The sequence below is a fragment of the Opisthocomus hoazin genome, chromosome 10 (genome assembly GCF_030867145.1).
Source record: "Opisthocomus hoazin isolate bOpiHoa1 chromosome 10, bOpiHoa1.hap1, whole genome shotgun sequence".
Classification (NCBI taxonomy): domain Eukaryota; kingdom Metazoa; phylum Chordata; class Aves; order Opisthocomiformes; family Opisthocomidae; genus Opisthocomus; species Opisthocomus hoazin.
Window position 1 is genome coordinate 11000038 of NC_134423.1, and position 18463 is coordinate 11018500.

The 18463-nt window shown below is 44.0% G+C and overlaps 1 protein-coding gene across 2 annotated transcripts in view; it reads left to right on the forward strand.

Moving 5' to 3' along the window:
- TMEM266 (transmembrane protein 266) overlaps positions 1-18463 on the forward strand; it is an 89453-nt gene that overhangs the window by 62300 nt on the left and 8690 nt on the right. For both annotated transcript variants that reach the window (XM_075431252.1, XM_075431253.1), the window contains one exon: positions 7748-7934. In XM_075431252.1, the coding sequence (XP_075287367.1) occupies positions 7748-7934 (187 nt within the window). The remainder of the gene's footprint in view (positions 1-7747; positions 7935-18463) is intronic.

Consider the following 18463-nt stretch of genomic DNA (forward strand, 5'->3'; position numbering starts at 1 on the left):
GTGAAAACAGAGTAGGTCTCTCCTGGCTTTCAGGTGTCATCAGCTATGGAAAAATATGGACTATAGAAAAATGACAGCATACTAATCCCTCTTATTTTACTGTCCTGACTTCCTGCCAAACAAATGTCTCAGCTGTATAATATGAGGTAAATGTACTAATTTGCTACAGTTAGCAACAAAAGACATTGACACAACTACTGCATCCTTCCTTTGTTAATTAATAAGCTTCATAATTCAGTCAAGAACAAGCTGTCAACATAATATTCACATTGACATTGTGTACAGTATCTGGTGGGGAAAATGTCTCCTAATGGTATTTAATGTCCATAATTCTGCCAGGTTTTTGATTTTTCATTTGATCATCTTTCCTGACGTTCTTAAAGGATTGCTTATTCATGGAGTTCAAGTGTGCTGGTCTGTGTTTTTGAGCGGAGGTTTGCCTGCGGCAGTCTGGCTGTTCTTGGGTCAGGAGAGGTTCCAGTTTGTCATGTCGGTGTGGTACCAGCTCTGGCACAGGCAGATGGGATGGCTGGAGCTGCCCATGGGGCTTGACCTGGGGCCTCAGGTACATGCTGGGGCACACTAGTGCCAGCCCAAGGAGCAAGAACGGGCAAGCCACCATGGTTGCCTGCATCCCAGCAATGGAGGTAGATACTGATGTATCCTGAGGCTGCATCTTAGTGGCCACATGGAGGATCTGCATTTGTTTAGTAGTTATAGACAGGACTGAAAACGTTCCTGTTAGAAAGATTTCCCAGCACTTCCTTTTCTGAGATCCTGTGTTCAGTTGATTACTGCTTTGCCGCTTGTCAGGCAATTGGGGTTGAAATTTTCGAGGTCTGGCATCTTCTGCAGATGAAGTTGTTTTGAAAGTTTCAGACAGAATATTCATTATTTCTGCAGAGGAATTGGGGAAAAAAAATCAGCCTGTTTTGTTCGGGATTTAAAACAAAAATAATTGATGGCCAGTTTTCTGAAAAGTCCCGTGCCCTCCTCTTTTAAAGCAATAAAAGCAGGAAAGACACAGCCTCCTTTCATCTTACTTTTTAAATTCTATTTCTTTTCTCAGTTGTATATTTTTTTGCCAGTGATAGGGTATCACAACTATAAAGTACATTTTCTTTCCTGAATGACATAGGAGATGTACTTTTGCAAACGTGAAAACTCTTTCCAGATGTTGATTTTTGGCTAGCCATACATGTGAAAACCAGAATATATTTTATAAATTATAGTTGCACGGACCACCACTTTGTTCTCTCTAGTACCCCACCGAAACTGTTTGAATAGTTTGCTGTTTTATTTATTCTCCATTGGCCAAGAAAGAAGTCATTAAAAGGGAGTGGAGCGTGAGGGCAATCAAGGCAGAAAATACTGAAAGGGCTGAGATATCTGTACAGGACTTCACAAAACATGAGAAATATTAACAACCACAGTAACAGGGATTTCTAAAACTGGGTAAAGGTAAAAAGTCTCACTGCAATTACTGTCAAAAATATGAACAGAGTATCTTGCTGATGGTATTGTTTTATCAGAATAACTTAAATTGCAAAACAAAGTTCCAGAGTTTCATTAACAATAGAAGTTCCAGTCAGGGAATATGGCTTTTTTCCTCTGGAATCACCTGTGAAGGAATTTCCATTTCTGATAGTAGATCTACTTACATGATCTTTTCTGCTTAACTTTTGTAAGAGTGATTCAGCCTAGTACAGTCCAGCCAAGACTATGTATTCAGCCTTATCGCAAGAGCTCCTTTTCTGTCAGCTCCTAGAGAATTGGGTTTTTCATCATTCTCAAAGCTGCAACAACTATGGAAGCTATAATTTCTTTTTTATCTTGGAATATAATTTGTACAACAGCTGCTAGTTTAATGACAGGGCTATTTAGCTGGTAAAATTACCTATCGGAGAAATAACTTATGTTATCCTTTTGCAATGATTTTAATTTATTTCTAACTACCAGTCATTTGCTTGGTGAATGGAAGGCAGCCAAGGTCATCCTGTGTTTCATTCTGCCCATAAATCATTAGTTTGCAACTGTCTCTTGATTTTTATTGTTACCAACAATGGCTAAACTAATGGAAATAAACATTGGATTGTATCCCAGTGGCAGATGAGTTTTAGGGCAGGGCATTCTGTACAGACAGCACTAATAGAATTGAGCAAAGTTATTGCTCCTGCATTAGACATGAGTAAGCTTCTGGATAAGATGTTCACTGATCCCTCAGGAACTGTGTCAGTCATACTCTGTTGCTGGACCATTAAAGGGCAGTACTATATGATTCACTGCTAAGTCTCTTTTTGAGTCTTACGTGCGTGTTGTGAAATGTCAGGTAGGATGGGTGGCATGTGTTATAAAGCCAGGCGTGTAAATGGAGATGTTATATAGAGCTCTAGGTAGGTCTCTGTCATTTTACCTGCTTATAAATCATCACCTAATGCATTCCTTGAGTGAGGAAGAGCACACCTGTGCCCCGTAGTTCTTTCTGGTCTGTTTCCTGCCAAAATATTGCTGCATTTGTGCTACAACAGGACATGTAACAAATTTTGAAAGCGCTAAGTAAGTTTAAATTTACAATCAATGAACTTTCTCTTCATGCCTGACAGTCTAGTTACTCATGAGACGGTCTGCATCTCCCTTTGTCTTGGTGTAAGTGTGTTTTCACATTAGCCAGGTGTATTACAGCTTTATTGCTGTCTTCAACTCCCTTGTGGGAGGGTGCAGCCAGGCTCTCTTCAGAGGTGCACAGTGACGGTACACGAGCTTGGAGTATGCAAAATTCCTATTAAATATAAGAACAAACATTTTCACTAGGAGAATGGTCATGGCATGGAGCAGATCGCCAGAGAGGCTGTGGTATACACAACCCCGGAGATGTTCAACACTTGACAGGACAGGCTTTTAGCACCCTGAGCTTTACGTGGAGTGTTGGACTAGATGATCCTCACAGGTCCCTTTCAGCCTAGGTTATGCTGTGATTCTGTGAAATTTTCAAATACATCTTTTCTGTTGCAAAGTATGTTAGGAACTTACTGATAAAAGAACCCACCACGAACTACCAAAGTATATGTAATTAAAGATAAAGAATATCATAGGTGCCCTGGTAAATAAAGTCAGTAGCAGTCTCAAGTGGAGCAGTGCTCAGTTTGTCATTATCTGGAGTCAGGAGATGGGTTACCTTACCTTTGATCGCCACAAGTCATCTTCCACACAGCAGCATTGTTTGCCCACTGGCTCTCTGTGGGATTGACAAGGTTCTTTACTCCTAGGTGTCAGCTCTGTGTTAATCTTAATTTAACATCGAAGCACGGGTATAAGTTTATGTGCTTTTTTTTTCTATTTTTCCTCATGATACGGATAATATTCATCCTTCCTTCCAGGGTGAAGGAAGGGTGGTCTACCTGAAAATATGAAACATGGTTTTCTCAGTACAGCTCTCCTGCAGTACTCTGTGTTACAGAGGCCCAAGTCTGCAGACAGCTATATCAGCTCCCACTGCAAATAGAAATTTCATGTGTTTAACTTGGCCCAGAATTTTTACTTATAAAGACTGTTATATTTTATACCTTTTAATGATTTATTTAACCCACCCTGGACTGCAAGACATGCAGTGAGAGCAATCTCATTAGCTCTTTTACACATTAGAACTGCCTGAGGTCAGTGCTCAATATAATGTTCAATAGATATAAGCACCTATGACATAATTTGCTCATGCAGTCTCTCCTTGAATTACACCTGTAAGGAACACCCACTTCTCTTAGACTTAACCTTTGTTTTTAGTACGTTGCTTTTAGTGGCCAAAACTATGTTTCCAGCTTCTGTAATACCTTGGGATAATTTTGAAGTGATAATTGGAAACAATTAATATTGAACTGATCTCCTGAGCAGACGCATGCCTTTTGTGAGCAAAAATCTGTTTCTTGTTTAACATTTCCCAGATATTTTATTCAGTAAGATCAATAAATCATTTTCTTAAATCAATCCTTATGATAAATGGTGATTTTTCCATCCCACTCAGCCCATTTTTGAAGATGCCAGAGACTTAGAGAGTTTGCGTTTGCATTTGGAAGCAGTATATTGAGTTGGGTTTTGGCTCTGTGTTATGCTGTGTGTCTGTAACAAGAGTTACGGTTCTGCATCTCTGTGGAACACATTGTATGGGTCGCTTTGGATCAGTAACAGTGACTGTGGGAGTGAGACAAACACCATTATTACAATCAATACCCTCTTCCCTGTCAATAAAAAAAAGACAGTTCCACACACAGCAGCATTTAATTCTAGCTTTCCCCTTTTTTAATGGCTACATAAACTTCAGGGTAAACACAAACAGGACCTGGAAGCTGCCCAGCAGAGGTCATGGAAACGTGGAAGAGAGAGCCTGTGTTAACCAGCTGCAGCTGCGTGGTTTTGTAGGCAACCTCAGTTTCTGCTGTTGTCTTTCTGAACACCTCTATGTGCTGTTATTCACCTTGCACGTGATGTTGAAGTCCAGAGCACTGTGCTGCTTGGCTGTGCCTAGGAATTCAATGACAGTCTCATGTTCAGTTCTGGATCTTAGACCAGCTGAACTAGCTCCAGGTTAAGAGCTGAAAAGAAGACAAGCATGTGGATTGTGTTTGCAGCTAGCAAGAAGAGGGTTCATGTATCACTTAAGAAGCTGCAAGTCCTGCATACACTGCTCATCCTCAGGCATGAGCCAAGACATCAGGTCTGGGTTTCAGTTTCTGCTAGAACGTGACATTCTCGCAGTCTTCACGAGCAGGTGCTGCCCCTGCTGCTGTAGGCTCGAGCATGTATTTCTGCCTCTCGGGCATAAGATGGCAGCAAAGCCCCTTCTGGGTTTGACATTAGCAGAGATACTAGCTGTTCACCGGAGTACCTGGGGCAGTCACCTTCTCTCTGGATTCCAGTTTCTCGTGCTGTCTGTGTGGCTGGCATTCAACCAAGGTAGTAATTTTTCCTGTATAAATAGGAAATAAAAAATTGTTTGGACAAAGTGCAGTTGTCCAGCATGGTGATCCCAGCAACGGCTGCAGACTGCTCCTTGGTCAAGCATGCCAGGCTGAGTAGTTCATAGCTTGTTGGCAGAGCCGTATTAAACAATAAAATTTATGAACTCATCTATTGAAAGCTGGATGGTGACTGGGCATGGATATTTTAAAGATTGACAGTAATCTCTGGATATTTGGAAAGGCTTGCTTTATCGGTTGGGACATGTGAGCGGGTGTCGGAAAGGTGTCTGCCCCCGTGTGTGCTGTAGGTTCTCTGTAGCACGAAAGACCACCTTCCTTTTACACGTCTGTAAAATGCAGTGGTTCCCTCCAGGCATTTGATTGTCACGAGGTTCAGCATATCTTTGTAAATGCATGAGCTGGTTAAAATGGGTGTGATGCAGAAATACAATTGTTGAGCTGACAGTTAGGTAGTTTTGTGTATTTGTGTTATAAAAGACCTGTCAATTGTTTTCTCTTCCTTGAAAACAAGAAATCATATCCTGCCTCTAGGCCAAAATTAAGCATTTTAGTGGCAATATTTCTTTTGCTGACACACAGGAATGTTTTTGAAGGATGAAATGTGAAATGCAGAAAAACAGTAATGATGCCTAATTGTTATTGCCTTGTAGTTTGAGCTAGGCAAGTAGCTACGGTTAGGCAATTATTTTTAAATAAATCTCCAGATTTATTTTCTGCCTGTCGTGTTTGAGTACATTTCTTCCTTTAAACCAAGGGCAAGGGAGTGTCTAAAAGGGTATCTTTCTCCCTTTAAAGATGAAATGGAAGATATTTTAAGATTTCTTTTTCTTTCAAGTCAAGGATAAAACCGGAAATCCTCTGTCTTGTCAAGCTGAAGTCCGGACAGTCCTTTCACAACTGAACGACACGTTGATACGGGCACCTCTGGTATGGCATGGGTGCCTTCAGCCTCGGGAAGCTTAGGGCTGGCTGGGAAAAGAGTTAGCACTACCAGTTTGCTGCTACTTCCTGGCTGATAGGTTAACACAAAACCCACCATCTGGGATCTACCATGGAGGTTTCATTGCAGAAATCAAGGAGCAGGGCTGTATTTTGACATTTGCTGATACTATCTGACCCCTCTGACTGCCACTGCCGGAGGACCTTTGGTTCAGAGCAGTGAGCATTTCGTGCAGCCAGCTGTCTGCAGCTGCCAGACCTCTGTCCACTGATTTTGAGGCAGGGAAAAAGCTGTGTGCTTTCCTGGATCCCTATATTAGGTGGTTTGAAAGTGATCTGGAAAGCTTAAACTGACTTTTGCTCTCTAGATTTGAGTCTTGCAACGGGTCTTCCACTCAGTGTAGTTCCTTCGCTTATGCTCTGGAAAGCAGATAGTCTCCGAATCTGGCAAACTGGAATCCCTTTTGCTTTCCTCTTTTTTTCTTTCTGCAATCTGCAGAAACTCTTCTCTTGTTTCCCCTCCAGTCACTTACATGGCTTGAAGGAACTGCTGGTGCTCTGCAGCATGCCTGGGTTTTGTGCTGTGTCTGGTGTGGACCGCGGTGGAACAAACTAGGTCCGCTGACAGGATCCCAAAACCTGACAATCAAGTAATTTGAGTCAGCATCTGAGAGGCAAGAGCCAGAACCAGACTCATTTAGCCTATGTGCTGTTACACACCAGTTTTCAAGCATTGAGGTGCTAATTCCATCTCTGTTGTAAATGCGGAGTGACAGATGCAGTGTGGCTCGCTGTAGCATTGTGCTCTCTGATGGCTTTTCAGGCCTCGAACTGTGGGAGGCCCAGCAATGTTAAATTTTAGATGCCTCAGCCTATTATTCACCTCATTTGCTTTTCTGTCTCAGGCTCTCTATAATTAGACAGGACTTGGTCACTGCTGTACTCTACTGATCTTAAAAAGAGTTTGAAAAAGAGAAGCCCTCTGCCACGCAGCCTCATAGCTGTGCTGGATGGCAGAGGGGAAGGACAGTGCGATCTTGTAGTGCCTATTTAAGGCTTTAAAGGATCTCTGCCACCTCACCAGAAAAAGTATTTTCCTTCTTGCATTGTGGAGGACCTCTGGCTGTCAAACACAAGAGAAATATTCAGTGTCCATCAATCAGATTGTACCTGGTAGTTTGTGTCTTCTTGTCAGTGTCTGCTTTATAACACCAGTCACGAGGCCAGTACCCTCCTGACTGCAGAAAGTCATTAACTGCCATGGCTCATATGATTGAGGGGAGTGGCCAGAAAAGTGGCAACCTTCCCCAGGTTTTCTGCCCACTGTGGAGTACAGAAGATTTCCAGCTGGAAGAGGACTGTGGTGTCTTTCCCTCTTGCCCAGTTAGTGGGGGAAGAACCATTCTGGTACTGCTTAGAGAACCTCCCTCCACGGAAATCCTTATTATAAAGTCGAGCAGATTAGGGATATTTGTCATGAACCTAAGTCCCTAAATGCCTGTTAAGGGTGGTATTCTATAAAGATTTCATTTGATTTGGCAGTTATATTTATTAAAAATTGTCCAAAATCCTATCTGCAGGATGCAGACTTGTGCAAAATAGAAGACCAGCATGAGGCAGTCATTGTTTTTGGATGATGGGAGCAACGGTACAGCTTGAATGGGTTCTGGGGAGAGCATCAGCAGCTGGGACTCACATCCCAGCTCAGCCACGCTGTACTTGCTGTCACCAGTCTGTAGTGGCTTAGTGATAAACTGAGTAACAGGTCCCCAACTGTAGAATACAGACTTCTGGCCATGCTTATATGACATTAGTATGTGGTGTTGTTTTTTCTCTAGTTTGAAATCAGGCAGCTGAGGGCCCACCTCGCTCAGCAGGATTTGGATCTGGCTGCGGAGAGAGAGGCTGCGTTGCAGGTCCCGCATGTGCTGAACAAACAGAGCAGCAACAGGTACAAGGTGGTAGCAACTGAAGATTCAGATGATGAAGCCACTGAGAACATCACTGAGCTGCGACCTCCACATGGTGAGTGCTGCCTGTGTGCTGCTACCCGCTGGCACAGCTGGTCCCTTACATGGAGTTACTGAACCCACTAAATACTTTCACTCTACCGGTGAATTGGTTGCTTACCCTGGAGACTGCATTTTCCCATTTTTGCAAAGAGGCTGCGTCTGCTTCAGAGTGGCAGGAGCTGTTGTATTTGTTAACAGATTCTGAACAGAGCCAATAAAATGACCCGGGAAGAAAATGGCTATGATGTACCTTTCCAGTGTCCTCAGGATCGTATCCATCAAACACTAAAGAAGCAGCAGCCAAATCGGAATTGGCAAAACGATAATCACTCAGAGGTAAAAGCAGGGCAACTGAGAACAGCATTGAAAAACAGTTTTGGTCTTTGGCTACTTGCATTTCTGTGGTTTAGAGAGGACCCATGCATCAGCTGTGGAGCCTGCCTTGCCTTGCTGTGCTCTCACCAGACTGCTTAGAACTGTCAGTGCTGGACAGCCCGGCTTGCTTGGACAGGGCAGCTCTGGTGCTGGAAAGGGAGCGATGCGCTACGTGGGCAGCTCCTGCTCAGATGTCTGAGTGACATGTGACTGCGGTGGAGGGCAATCCTGTGGGTGGTCTGCGAGCTGTCTGTCGGACAGGGGTGTGGATCGGGAATACCAACAGTTATAGGTACCTGGGTCCATTTTTGTCACCCAAGTGCTAGACCAGAAGTATTTTTGGAAAATTCATAGTTTTTTTTCCTGTGATCCCCCAACCCTTACAATGGAGTGTAGAATGTGTCCTGATCTCAGAAACATTTAACGTAATAATCCAGAGGAGACAGTGCTTTCTAACTTAGTGATACACAAGTCTTCCTGGGACATCTTAGCTTGATTATTTTAGCAGATGAACAGTATGCGAATGTATCTGAATTAGAGGTTTGCATGGTATCTTTATTTTGGTCAAACTACTTAGAATTCAAGGCGCAGAAGTACTTTAATCAAAAGAATTAAAAGAAAAAGCTCACCAGACATTTTCACATGATAATCCTTTCCATTCTCTACACAGTGATTAAAGCATGTAGAAACTGTTTTTGTTTTTTTCCTCTTTAATAATACCTAGGCGCTAACCACAGTTCAGCCATTAATTATTCCTGATTTGAAATTGTATTTAAAAGCAGGCAGTTGAGCAGACTGACCCCTAAAATGCATTTTCCCCTTTTTCATAGTATTTTAGAGATTTCCCCAGTGGATATATTATAATTTATGCATGTGTTCCTTGAGGGTTACATTTGGAGCTGGAGAGCGTTGTGCACATTATAAGGAGGCTTGCTGGAATTTTAGTGCTGTGGAGATTAATCTAAAAATTCTTCTGTCCAAAGTATTAATTCTAACATCCAGGTTAACCCAATTACTCATTATTTGTTTCTCCCTGTAAAATGCTGGCCACACATGCAACAAAATAGACATTCTGCAGGACTGACTTCTGCATTCAGTTAGATTACAGGAGTAGAGAGATTCATGCTTTTCGCTGAACAACGATGTTCAGCAAATAAGAAAACACGCATTACTTTACGTATCACGTAAGGTGCAGTTATGTTGTATTTGAACATTCATGCTGAGTATACAGAATTAATTTCTGATTCCTAGAAGTCATCTAAAAATACCAGAGGAGATTTTTTTTGAGTATTGTATCATATATTACATACAAAGCCTTTGTCGATGCGTTGGGTGCTTGTCTTCAGAAGCTAAATCTGGGTGGCTATTTTAACAGTTGTTCTTATGTTGAATGAGGCAGGAGTTGGACAGAAAAAAAGTGTGCTGTGGTCTTATTTATAGCAAGGGACACCCATCCGTGGTAGTCTACCGTCATGGTGGACCACCGACAAGGGGCCCAGTTAAGATTGCGTGAGAAACCACAAGCCCAGCAATAACGTTCAGTGCTTTAGTTCACAATCCAGGTAACAGTCCATTGAGGCAGAGGATTTTGCCTGTAATTTCTTGGATTATTTTGCAAAGGAAAGAACTAATAACCTACCAAGGCTTTGAATCCTGCACTAGCAGTGCTGGCTTAGAGATTGCTTCCCTTGTGTAAGCTACAGGACTTCAAAACCTCAGCTAACAGCTTGAAAAGGCAGCTAGCCCTGGGGATGAAGGGTCATGAGCCAGCCCTGCCTGGGTCTTCTCCCTCCCCACCTCAACTGGGTCTTTCTTCTCCATCTCTCCCAGCACCACCTTGCACTCCCAGTAATATGCTGGCTGTTGCTGCAGCACCTTTCACCATTGTCACTTTGGCATGCTGTCAGCATTTTCTTCATCTGCACCATGGCCATTCTGACCAACACATGGATCAGCAAAACCTGAACGCGGTGTGTCAGATGGAGGAAGAGCGTGTCTTCAGCTGAAGGTGCTTCCAGTTGCACAGTGTGGAAGGGGTATATCTAGTTGGCGTAGTATCTCCCATCTCCCCACCTGCTCAGGCACATGAAATACTCCTGAGACACAGACAATTGAGATGCTTCCTGTAGGTCATTTCTCTGTCCTCGCGCTTCTCACGTGCTGTGATTACACTGGCTGTGCTATCTTCAGGGCTTTCAACACCACTTGATCTGCCTGAAGCTGTCAGCCACCAGTGTTCTAAATCCCGACTTTTGAGTCAAGGGTTATGTTTTGCAAGTTACCCTCTTGTGTCAGACCACATCAGGAATTGCTTCGCATCCATTTTCTCTAAGCTGTGCTTTTCTTCCTGAAAGATTCCAGAGTGATGACTGTAGTTAATCATTCTGTGTGCCGCATGGCATTTGTGAGGTTTGAAAAAGATCTGCAGTTGCCTATTACACTGACTAGTTGGAGGAGAAGTAAGGGACCAGGTTGCTAATATTGTTAAAAGAAAAGCTGCAGTTCAAAGCCACAGTTCAGCTTCTAGGCAAAACAGGCTCTGATGTGCTGTTCTTTTCTGCCCTGGCAGAATATTAGCCCTACATATAACACCTAAGGGTAGGATATGGCATGGAATGCATGTGTTTGTGCCAAACTTAACTTTGTCAGCCTTCAAAAAAATCACCATCTTCGAAGAGCCCTGAATTCTGCCAAACCAGCAAGCTTGAGTTGGTTAGAGAACACACTGCATGAGAAAATGGGATATTCCATCTCAGGCTAATCTTACTTCCCCAGTCTCTGTTGAACAATGGGAACATTCAGTGTGGAGGAATACTTTACCACGAAGGGGTTATGGCATAAGAAAGCATTCAGACTTTTTACTCATTTCCCTACCTGGGAGTTTTATGGGATAGTGGATAAGTTAAAGCTCCTCAGGGGCAGCTGTAGCTTGTACTCTGGTATTTACACTGGATTTTGTGTAGCCATTTACTACAACGTTCACTAAAGTCAGTCAGGTAACCCCAGCATCACATGGTACACGCAGCACCGCAGGGAATTTGTGTAGACACACACACAGTGGCCTGCACCAGGAGAGCACTGTGTGTGCTGGCTGGTTTGGTAGCTTGCAGTATGTGTTTTCTCCCAGCTTTTCTCTCTGCAAATCTCTTTCTCTTTGTATCTGAAGTGCTGGTGCGAGACTGGGAGAGGCAGGAACTCTAGTCAGATGGTCAACAGGCTCCGAAAGTGTCCCACAACTCCTCGGCTAGTGTTTCATGCCTCTTCTTGAAGGACCGCTTCTTGAGGCAGGACAGCTGTAAGCTGGTCAGTCCTGTGCTAATTCTCTGAGTAGTGGGGTGGTTGCTTCCTCACACCCTGCTGTCTCCCCAGAGTAGTCCACCAAGAGGCCTCCTAATATAGTAGGAGTAACTCTGTGGAAAATGTTTGGATATATGGTATTTTCTAATTAATTTGGCTAAGATGCAGGAAATTTTTCACCTTTAACTTACTTTGAATGCAGGTTTTATTTGTCTTGCCAAAAAAATTGATCTCCAGAGCGGACAAACACAAAGGCTGGAACACAGGCTTTGGCGTGCCATTATCCACACCGGGAAAGACGAGGGACTCGGGAGAAGGGCAGGACTGCAGGAGCTATAAACCCAGGGCAGAGCCGCAACATTTGCTGCACTGTGCGCCCTTTCCTGAGCTGCTCTGCCTCTGTTTGTGAAGAGCTCAGGGCGAACCCTATTGCATGTGAGCGCACAGCAGCATCGCTAATGATTTTCGGGACCATTGTGGCCAGCCTTTCTCTAAGAGCAAGGGAAATATCCAAAGTGCTGTCATCTCCTTTCTTCTTCCCAGAGATGATTTCCATCTGACATAATGGCAAATATTATCCTATCTGTTCATCTCTAAATTATAAAGGAAGTTTTTTCTCTTGCTGAGCTCTTACCTCGTACAGTATGTAACTGGTCATGGTCAGAATAACATCTAATGTTTTCTGCTCCTGCACAAATCATTTTTAGTGTTTGGTATACAAAGTTCCAGGCTTTGGGGAATGCCAGGCTCACAGTGCCCCATATAGCCATTAATACTTCCTTCCAAAATTTATTATTCTTTAATCTCTCCCATAATGTATGAATTACAGTCCCTAGTGGAAATTCCTCATTTTCCTGCATATATCATTTCAGTTTTTGAAATTCTACAGTACTGCCATAGTTTAAGATTAATATGCCACCCTTCTATTCCTTTGAGCAAGAACCGGATCCTAGCTCTGTTACTTCGCATCGCAGAAAGCTTATTTTAGCTATTCTGAGTCAAATTTCCATTTTTATGGGGTTAGCAGTAAGTCTTTTGCTTTGGGGGCTTGCTGCAATTTATAATCATGATTGGGGAAAAGTAAAGCTTGCTCTCCCCATAGATACCCACTGTTTTGTAAGTGAAGAAAATAGGATATTGGCAGGGGAACTTGAAAGATTCTGGAGCTTCAGACGGCTTCCCTTAAGATTATTCATAAGCTGTCTGAGAAGGCAAAGCAGGGCGCTGGAAAGGATTTTGTCAGTTGTTCCTTGCAAGGCAGTCAGAGCTGGTTGAACTTGGAGCCAGTTCCTTTGGTGATCATCTGTTAGTGCTCTGAGAGCGCCCTGTTACTGCAGAACAATAGATAAAAAATAGTTTATAGTTGTTTTCAAATGTTGAAATGTATCTACTTTGAAGCCCACTCCTGGAAATGGTTATACCTTAAGTGCACGCCACTCCCTGGTTAAAGTCCACGTACCCGTGGAAGAGGGAGGATTTGGCTTCTCTTGTAGGTGCCTCCTCAGGCTTTGTGGTTCTCTGCGCGCTGGTCATCCAGGCAGGAATCAAAGGAATTAAACCTTATGCAACACTTACATAAATGTGTGTGTACTTAGCGAAGGTTAGGCTCTGGAATTTCGCATTCACCCAATGGGTGGGGTAGAAGCTTTTCACTTCCCGAAGTGGTGACCGTACCCTCACGCATGTGAGGTTGAAGTTGTCTCCCGTCATTAATGTGCAGGGTGTGAAGTCATTGCTGACAGATACAGGAACGCAGAACTGGAACGTTTTCCCCTGTCCAAGCATGCAGCCCCTTGCACAATAATCCCTTTTGTAAACAGATTGTGCTCCCTGTGACAGCAGTGATGTATTTTGCCCTCTGCCACCATTATATCACTGTTCCAGCATCTCACTTTTCTAAACTATTAGAAATCTTTTCATAATTCCCACTCTACGTTTATAACCATTTGTTCTTGAATCCTTTTGCTTAAACTGTTCTTCCGTTTCCCTGATGTTTGCCCAGCAAATGATTGTTTTGTTGGTAGCCATATGCTTTCTCAACCTTTGTTCTTCTAGACTCAACAAATGTGGCTGTTTCGCAGAGGCAGACCCAAGTTCCTCTGTGTTTGCTTCAGGCTGGCTGTAACAAGCCAGCTTAGCTGGGGATCTGCTGATCCCTGTTCACAGAGAACAAGGTTGGAGAGAGCCCCAAGAGGTCCCCTGGGCTGTCCTCTGCCCAAAGCCACCAGCCATGCCGACGCACAGATGTCTCGCATCTCAGCCGTGCTCAGCTCGGCACACAGTGCTCTTGCAGCACGATCTGCTAAAGCGAGGGCCAAAGCCACCCACTTTGTCATCAGTGAAGGTCTGGTTGTGGCAGTGTCATTGGTAGTGTCAGAGCAGCGTAGCCGCCAGCGCTGTTCCTATTTCTGAAGTGGTGAGGGGACAATAACTTGGTCTTACAACTTATGCCTTGAAAAACCTCCCTGCTCGGAGTGTATCTTAATGGCTTCTATTGCAAAGTGTATTTTATGCTACTTTCCAAATGCTGCTGAGTGGTAAGGAGAAGATGCTGCTATCAGACAGCAGCGGTAGAGGTGAAAGATCCGCTTCTTTAGAAACCTCCTAGTCAAGACTGCTTTCTGGAGGAAAGTCGGGGCGAGACACTACTGTGAGGACTCGCATCCTCAGTGGGAGGCTACAAAGCAGAAGAAATAACCTTCCAGTTCAGAAAATTCAGCTTTGAGAGACAGAAGGTGGTACAATCAATGGCAATAAAAATATTAAGTAAAATAATTTAACAATGAAATCTTTCAAAAGAAATCCCTTTCTTAAGGGCTCTAATCTAAAAGACATGCAAATGGTATTTATTGTATGCGGGGGGGTTGCAGACTCATTCACTAAAGTCATCGATGAAACAATTAAAGGTCACTGTTGAGGGACTATGGAGCTAAACAGGAGATCTGCCTTGGGTGGGATGTCATTTATGTGTTTCACCAAATTTATTAGGTTTTTATAGGGCCAGGAGAGAGAGATTACAGCATTGTCTCTTGGGTCAGATGAGATTGTATGGGACTGTGCTCTAAATAGTTTATTATTCCCTGAACCATTTTAGCGTGTGTTCTGAGTCTGGCAGGAAAAGAAGAGGCAGATGATTGGAAAACCTTCATCAGACAAAATCCAGTAGCTGTCAGACAGATTCTGACCAAGAACCGCATGTTTTTTCAGTGACAGAGATTTGGGTAGCACGCTAAGAGATGGGACTTGCTTCCCCTTCTTCTTGATTTGACTTCGCTGCACTTGCAGCAGTGCAGAAGTGGTTGGTTACAGCGTCACAGAAGGGTGCTCTGGTTTTATGCGAGCTAGGTAGGAGTCTGAGCAACCTTCCCTACCAGACCTTCCCTGCTGTCAAGTGAGACATCCCGATCCAGCAAAACCTTCTCTCAGCTGAATTCCTCCACAGCGCTGCCGCTGTGTATCTTACTGCTCCCCATCGCTCTCACTTTCCAGGGAAGGTTGTAGGACCGTCCTTGTTTGCCACAGCTTAGAGTGGGTTTTCACACGCGGGAGAGCTGCCTCGCTCTTCCCGTTCTGCCTGCTCAGCTCACAGCTATTGGATCTTCCACGCCAGATTTGTCACCACGCTTCCTGGGGGTAAAGGCTGTCCTTCCGCCTGGTGCATCTAGCGAGAGGATCCCAATCACCGCCCACAGATGTTTTCCTAAGGTTGCCATTTCCAGGAGAAAGAAGAGGGAAGTGCTTTTTCTTTCTACTTACTGGCAGTTCCTTAATTTACTATAAATATTGTTAGGGCATCGTTATGGCTAAGGACTTTTAAATGGAAAGTTTCTCCTCTGGAAAAGGAAGTGTGGGTAAAGCTGCGTATTTGAAGAGATGGGTTTATTTCTAGGAAAGTAGGAAAATTGAGTCTGCTGGATGCTGAAAATTCCAAGGTAGCAGAAATAAGAAAAAAAATGTTTTAAAAAAACAGGGAAACTATGAAGAATGAAGTATTTCTTAGAGCACCTCCCTTTCTGGAGCTGAAACTAAAATACCCTGACAGCAGAGAACTCTATGTAGAATTTAAATAATATAAGCAGTCTGCCCCTCTGTGGAAGCTGGTCTCCCTGACTTGCTCATACGGACTTCCTCCGTGCCACCAGCCGCAAATGTCGTTGTACTCCTGATCCCTTTTGACTGCACGTACTGCGCAGCGGGGCCTTCATCTCATTGTAAATCGCCGTGAAGTACTTAGGCAGTGTTCCATAGTAATGTGCCGTTCTGTACTTTTTATTGGTGTATACATTCTATATGCACAAATAGTTGCTTTCAGTTGTGCATTTGAGGCTTTATTTTTTTTAAACTCCTTGCTTTCAGCAGCATAGAATACAATGAGAGATAACTGGAATTGTTTATAGCCTTTTATGCCCAAAGCAGCTGAGACTCCCTTATGACTAAGATGAGTTTGTTAATTGTCAGTTTGCTCTAATGTAATGATGCAGCAACTTAATCTGTTGCTGAAATATTTATTCTGCTTTTGTTATGCCATTACTCTTTATTGCTTTTTATTCATAAGAAACTATTCAAGTTAAAAAAAATATCATAGAATCATAGAATGGTTTGGGTTGGAAGGGACCTTATAGCTCTTCTGGTTCCAACCCCCTGCCATGGGCAGGGACCCCTTCCACCAGCCCAGGGTGCTCAAAGCCCCATCCAGCCTGGCCTTGAACCCTGCCAGGGAGGGGGCAGCCACAGCTCCTCTGGGCGGCCAGGGCCTCACCACCCGCAGAGTGCCTTATATCCAGTCTAAATCTTCCCTCTTTTAGTTTGAAGCTGTCACCTCTTGCCCTGTCCCTCCAGGCGCTTGTCACAGCCCCTCTCCAGCTCTCTCGCAGCCCCTTCAGGCACTGGCAGGCTGCTGTCAAGTCTCCCTGCAGCCTTCTCTTCTCCAGGCTGAACAGCCCCAGCTCCCTTGGCCTTTCCTCCCAGCAGAGGGGTTCCAGCCCTCGGAGCATTGCTGGGGCCTCCTCTGGCCCCGCTCCAACAGGTCCGTGTCTTTCCAGTATCTGTGTTTTATATTTTGCATACACATGCACATGTGTCGTGTGCCTATTTATACGTTCATATTTTATTTATAGATAACTAGCTAAGCAGTGTAAACCAATGTCATCAATAAGGCCATCACGTAATGACATTAAAACAGGCAGTGCTTCCAGTCTTGTGTGCCAGCGGTCACATGCGCAGCCAGAACAGTCGGCCGCTCTCCTCACCAGTCAAAGGGAGCTGAGCGTTACAGGATTCCCTTTCAGGTGTTTGGCATTGGCCTTTGCTGATAGGAAGAGCAGTCTGTATCTCTTTGCTACATCGGTTTGAAACGACAGATTGGTTTGAAAATACTGCCCTGGTACATTCTGTTGGCTGGTGGACAGATGGCCAGGGCAGTAAACGTGCGCAGTCCTGAAGAAGGCTTGGTTTGCGTCTTCCGTAAGACGTGTGAAGCAGGTGAAGAACTTTTCCAAGTTGTTTTCTGTCCTCAGTGCAAAAGCATCTTGGCATTTGGGGCAGACTTTAGTGAAAGCACCCCGTCCCCAGGTGTGTGCTTGTGCCAGGGGATGAGGAGGTGCGACCCCCACATGCAGAACCCTCCCCCAGCCCCAACCGTACGCCTGCTTTCCTTGTTCTCTGCTTGGAATGAGACTCTCGGTTAAACGTGCTGGCAGTGCCTTCCCAGAAATACAGGTGTGCAGGTATTTTCTGGCAGTGGCGGAAGGTTCCATGCCTGAACAAGAACCTGTGTCTGTACGGGCTGGCGGGTTTGGTGGCATTTAGAGTATAAATTATGCATGCTTGAAATGAAGTGTATTTCAGTAGCAGATAGCTGAAAAGCCTTGCGATGTACTCCCAATTCAGCGGCATTGCCTTGAGCTGCTCTGAGGCCTCTTTTTTAAACTCAGACATTAGCACAAAGCACACCTCTGACTGCAGGCATTTAAAGATCAACAAGGGCCAAAAAAGCTTTTAAGATCCAGTGAAACCAGGAAAACAACCATGTTGCCTTTCAGTGTCAGGTTAGATTGCCTTCTTACGAGCGCAGCTATTTCAGGTACAGAGTGCTTGGTGGTTTGGGTCTTGTTGTGTGGAGAAAGCGTTCCCCAGAAAACATCTGTTTCTTTCACCTGCAAACCGCAGTGTGCTGTGAAAAGGCAGGGCTGCAGCCACAGAGACCCAGGGGGACAGGGGAAATCTGGCTCTCAGGGATGAGCGTGGTTTTCTGAAACACGGTATCAAAAAGAGCACTTAAAAGGAGAGAATGCTTTTAGAGCACCCAATACACCGCAGATTGGGCAGGTCAGCTTGCTTGTCAGCTTGAAATTCTTCCTGCAAGGCCAATACTGTTTATTAGCAGCAACAATTTGAACAAGAAGAGTTTCTATTTTTCAGTGACTGTAAAATGCTCTGCTTTTCTGTAAGATAACAGGAAATCCCGCTGTCATCTGCAGTGTCTAAAATCTGTCTGTGCAATATAGCTACTGCTTTCCCTTCTGTCTCCATTTTTATCTTACCATTATTGAAGTTCAGCTGTAGCTCTCATGTATGTTTTGCAAGTGTAGTACTACACCCTCGACTTGTAAAATCTTTATAGTATATTTTAAGCCAACAGATAATGTAACGCTAATATTATGCTATGTGTTACATATATATATATATATGTAATATACAACAAAAGAACTCTATTCCTGAGAAAAAGATGACGTTATTTTAGAAGTAGGGATTTACACATTAAAAGTACAGGGATTTACAGCTGCTGAAGAGCTGGCTTGTCTGGCTCCAGTTTTTGTTTCCCGCGGCAGTGCTGGAGCTGAGCTGGAGGGGCATTTCCGCTTGTTTTGG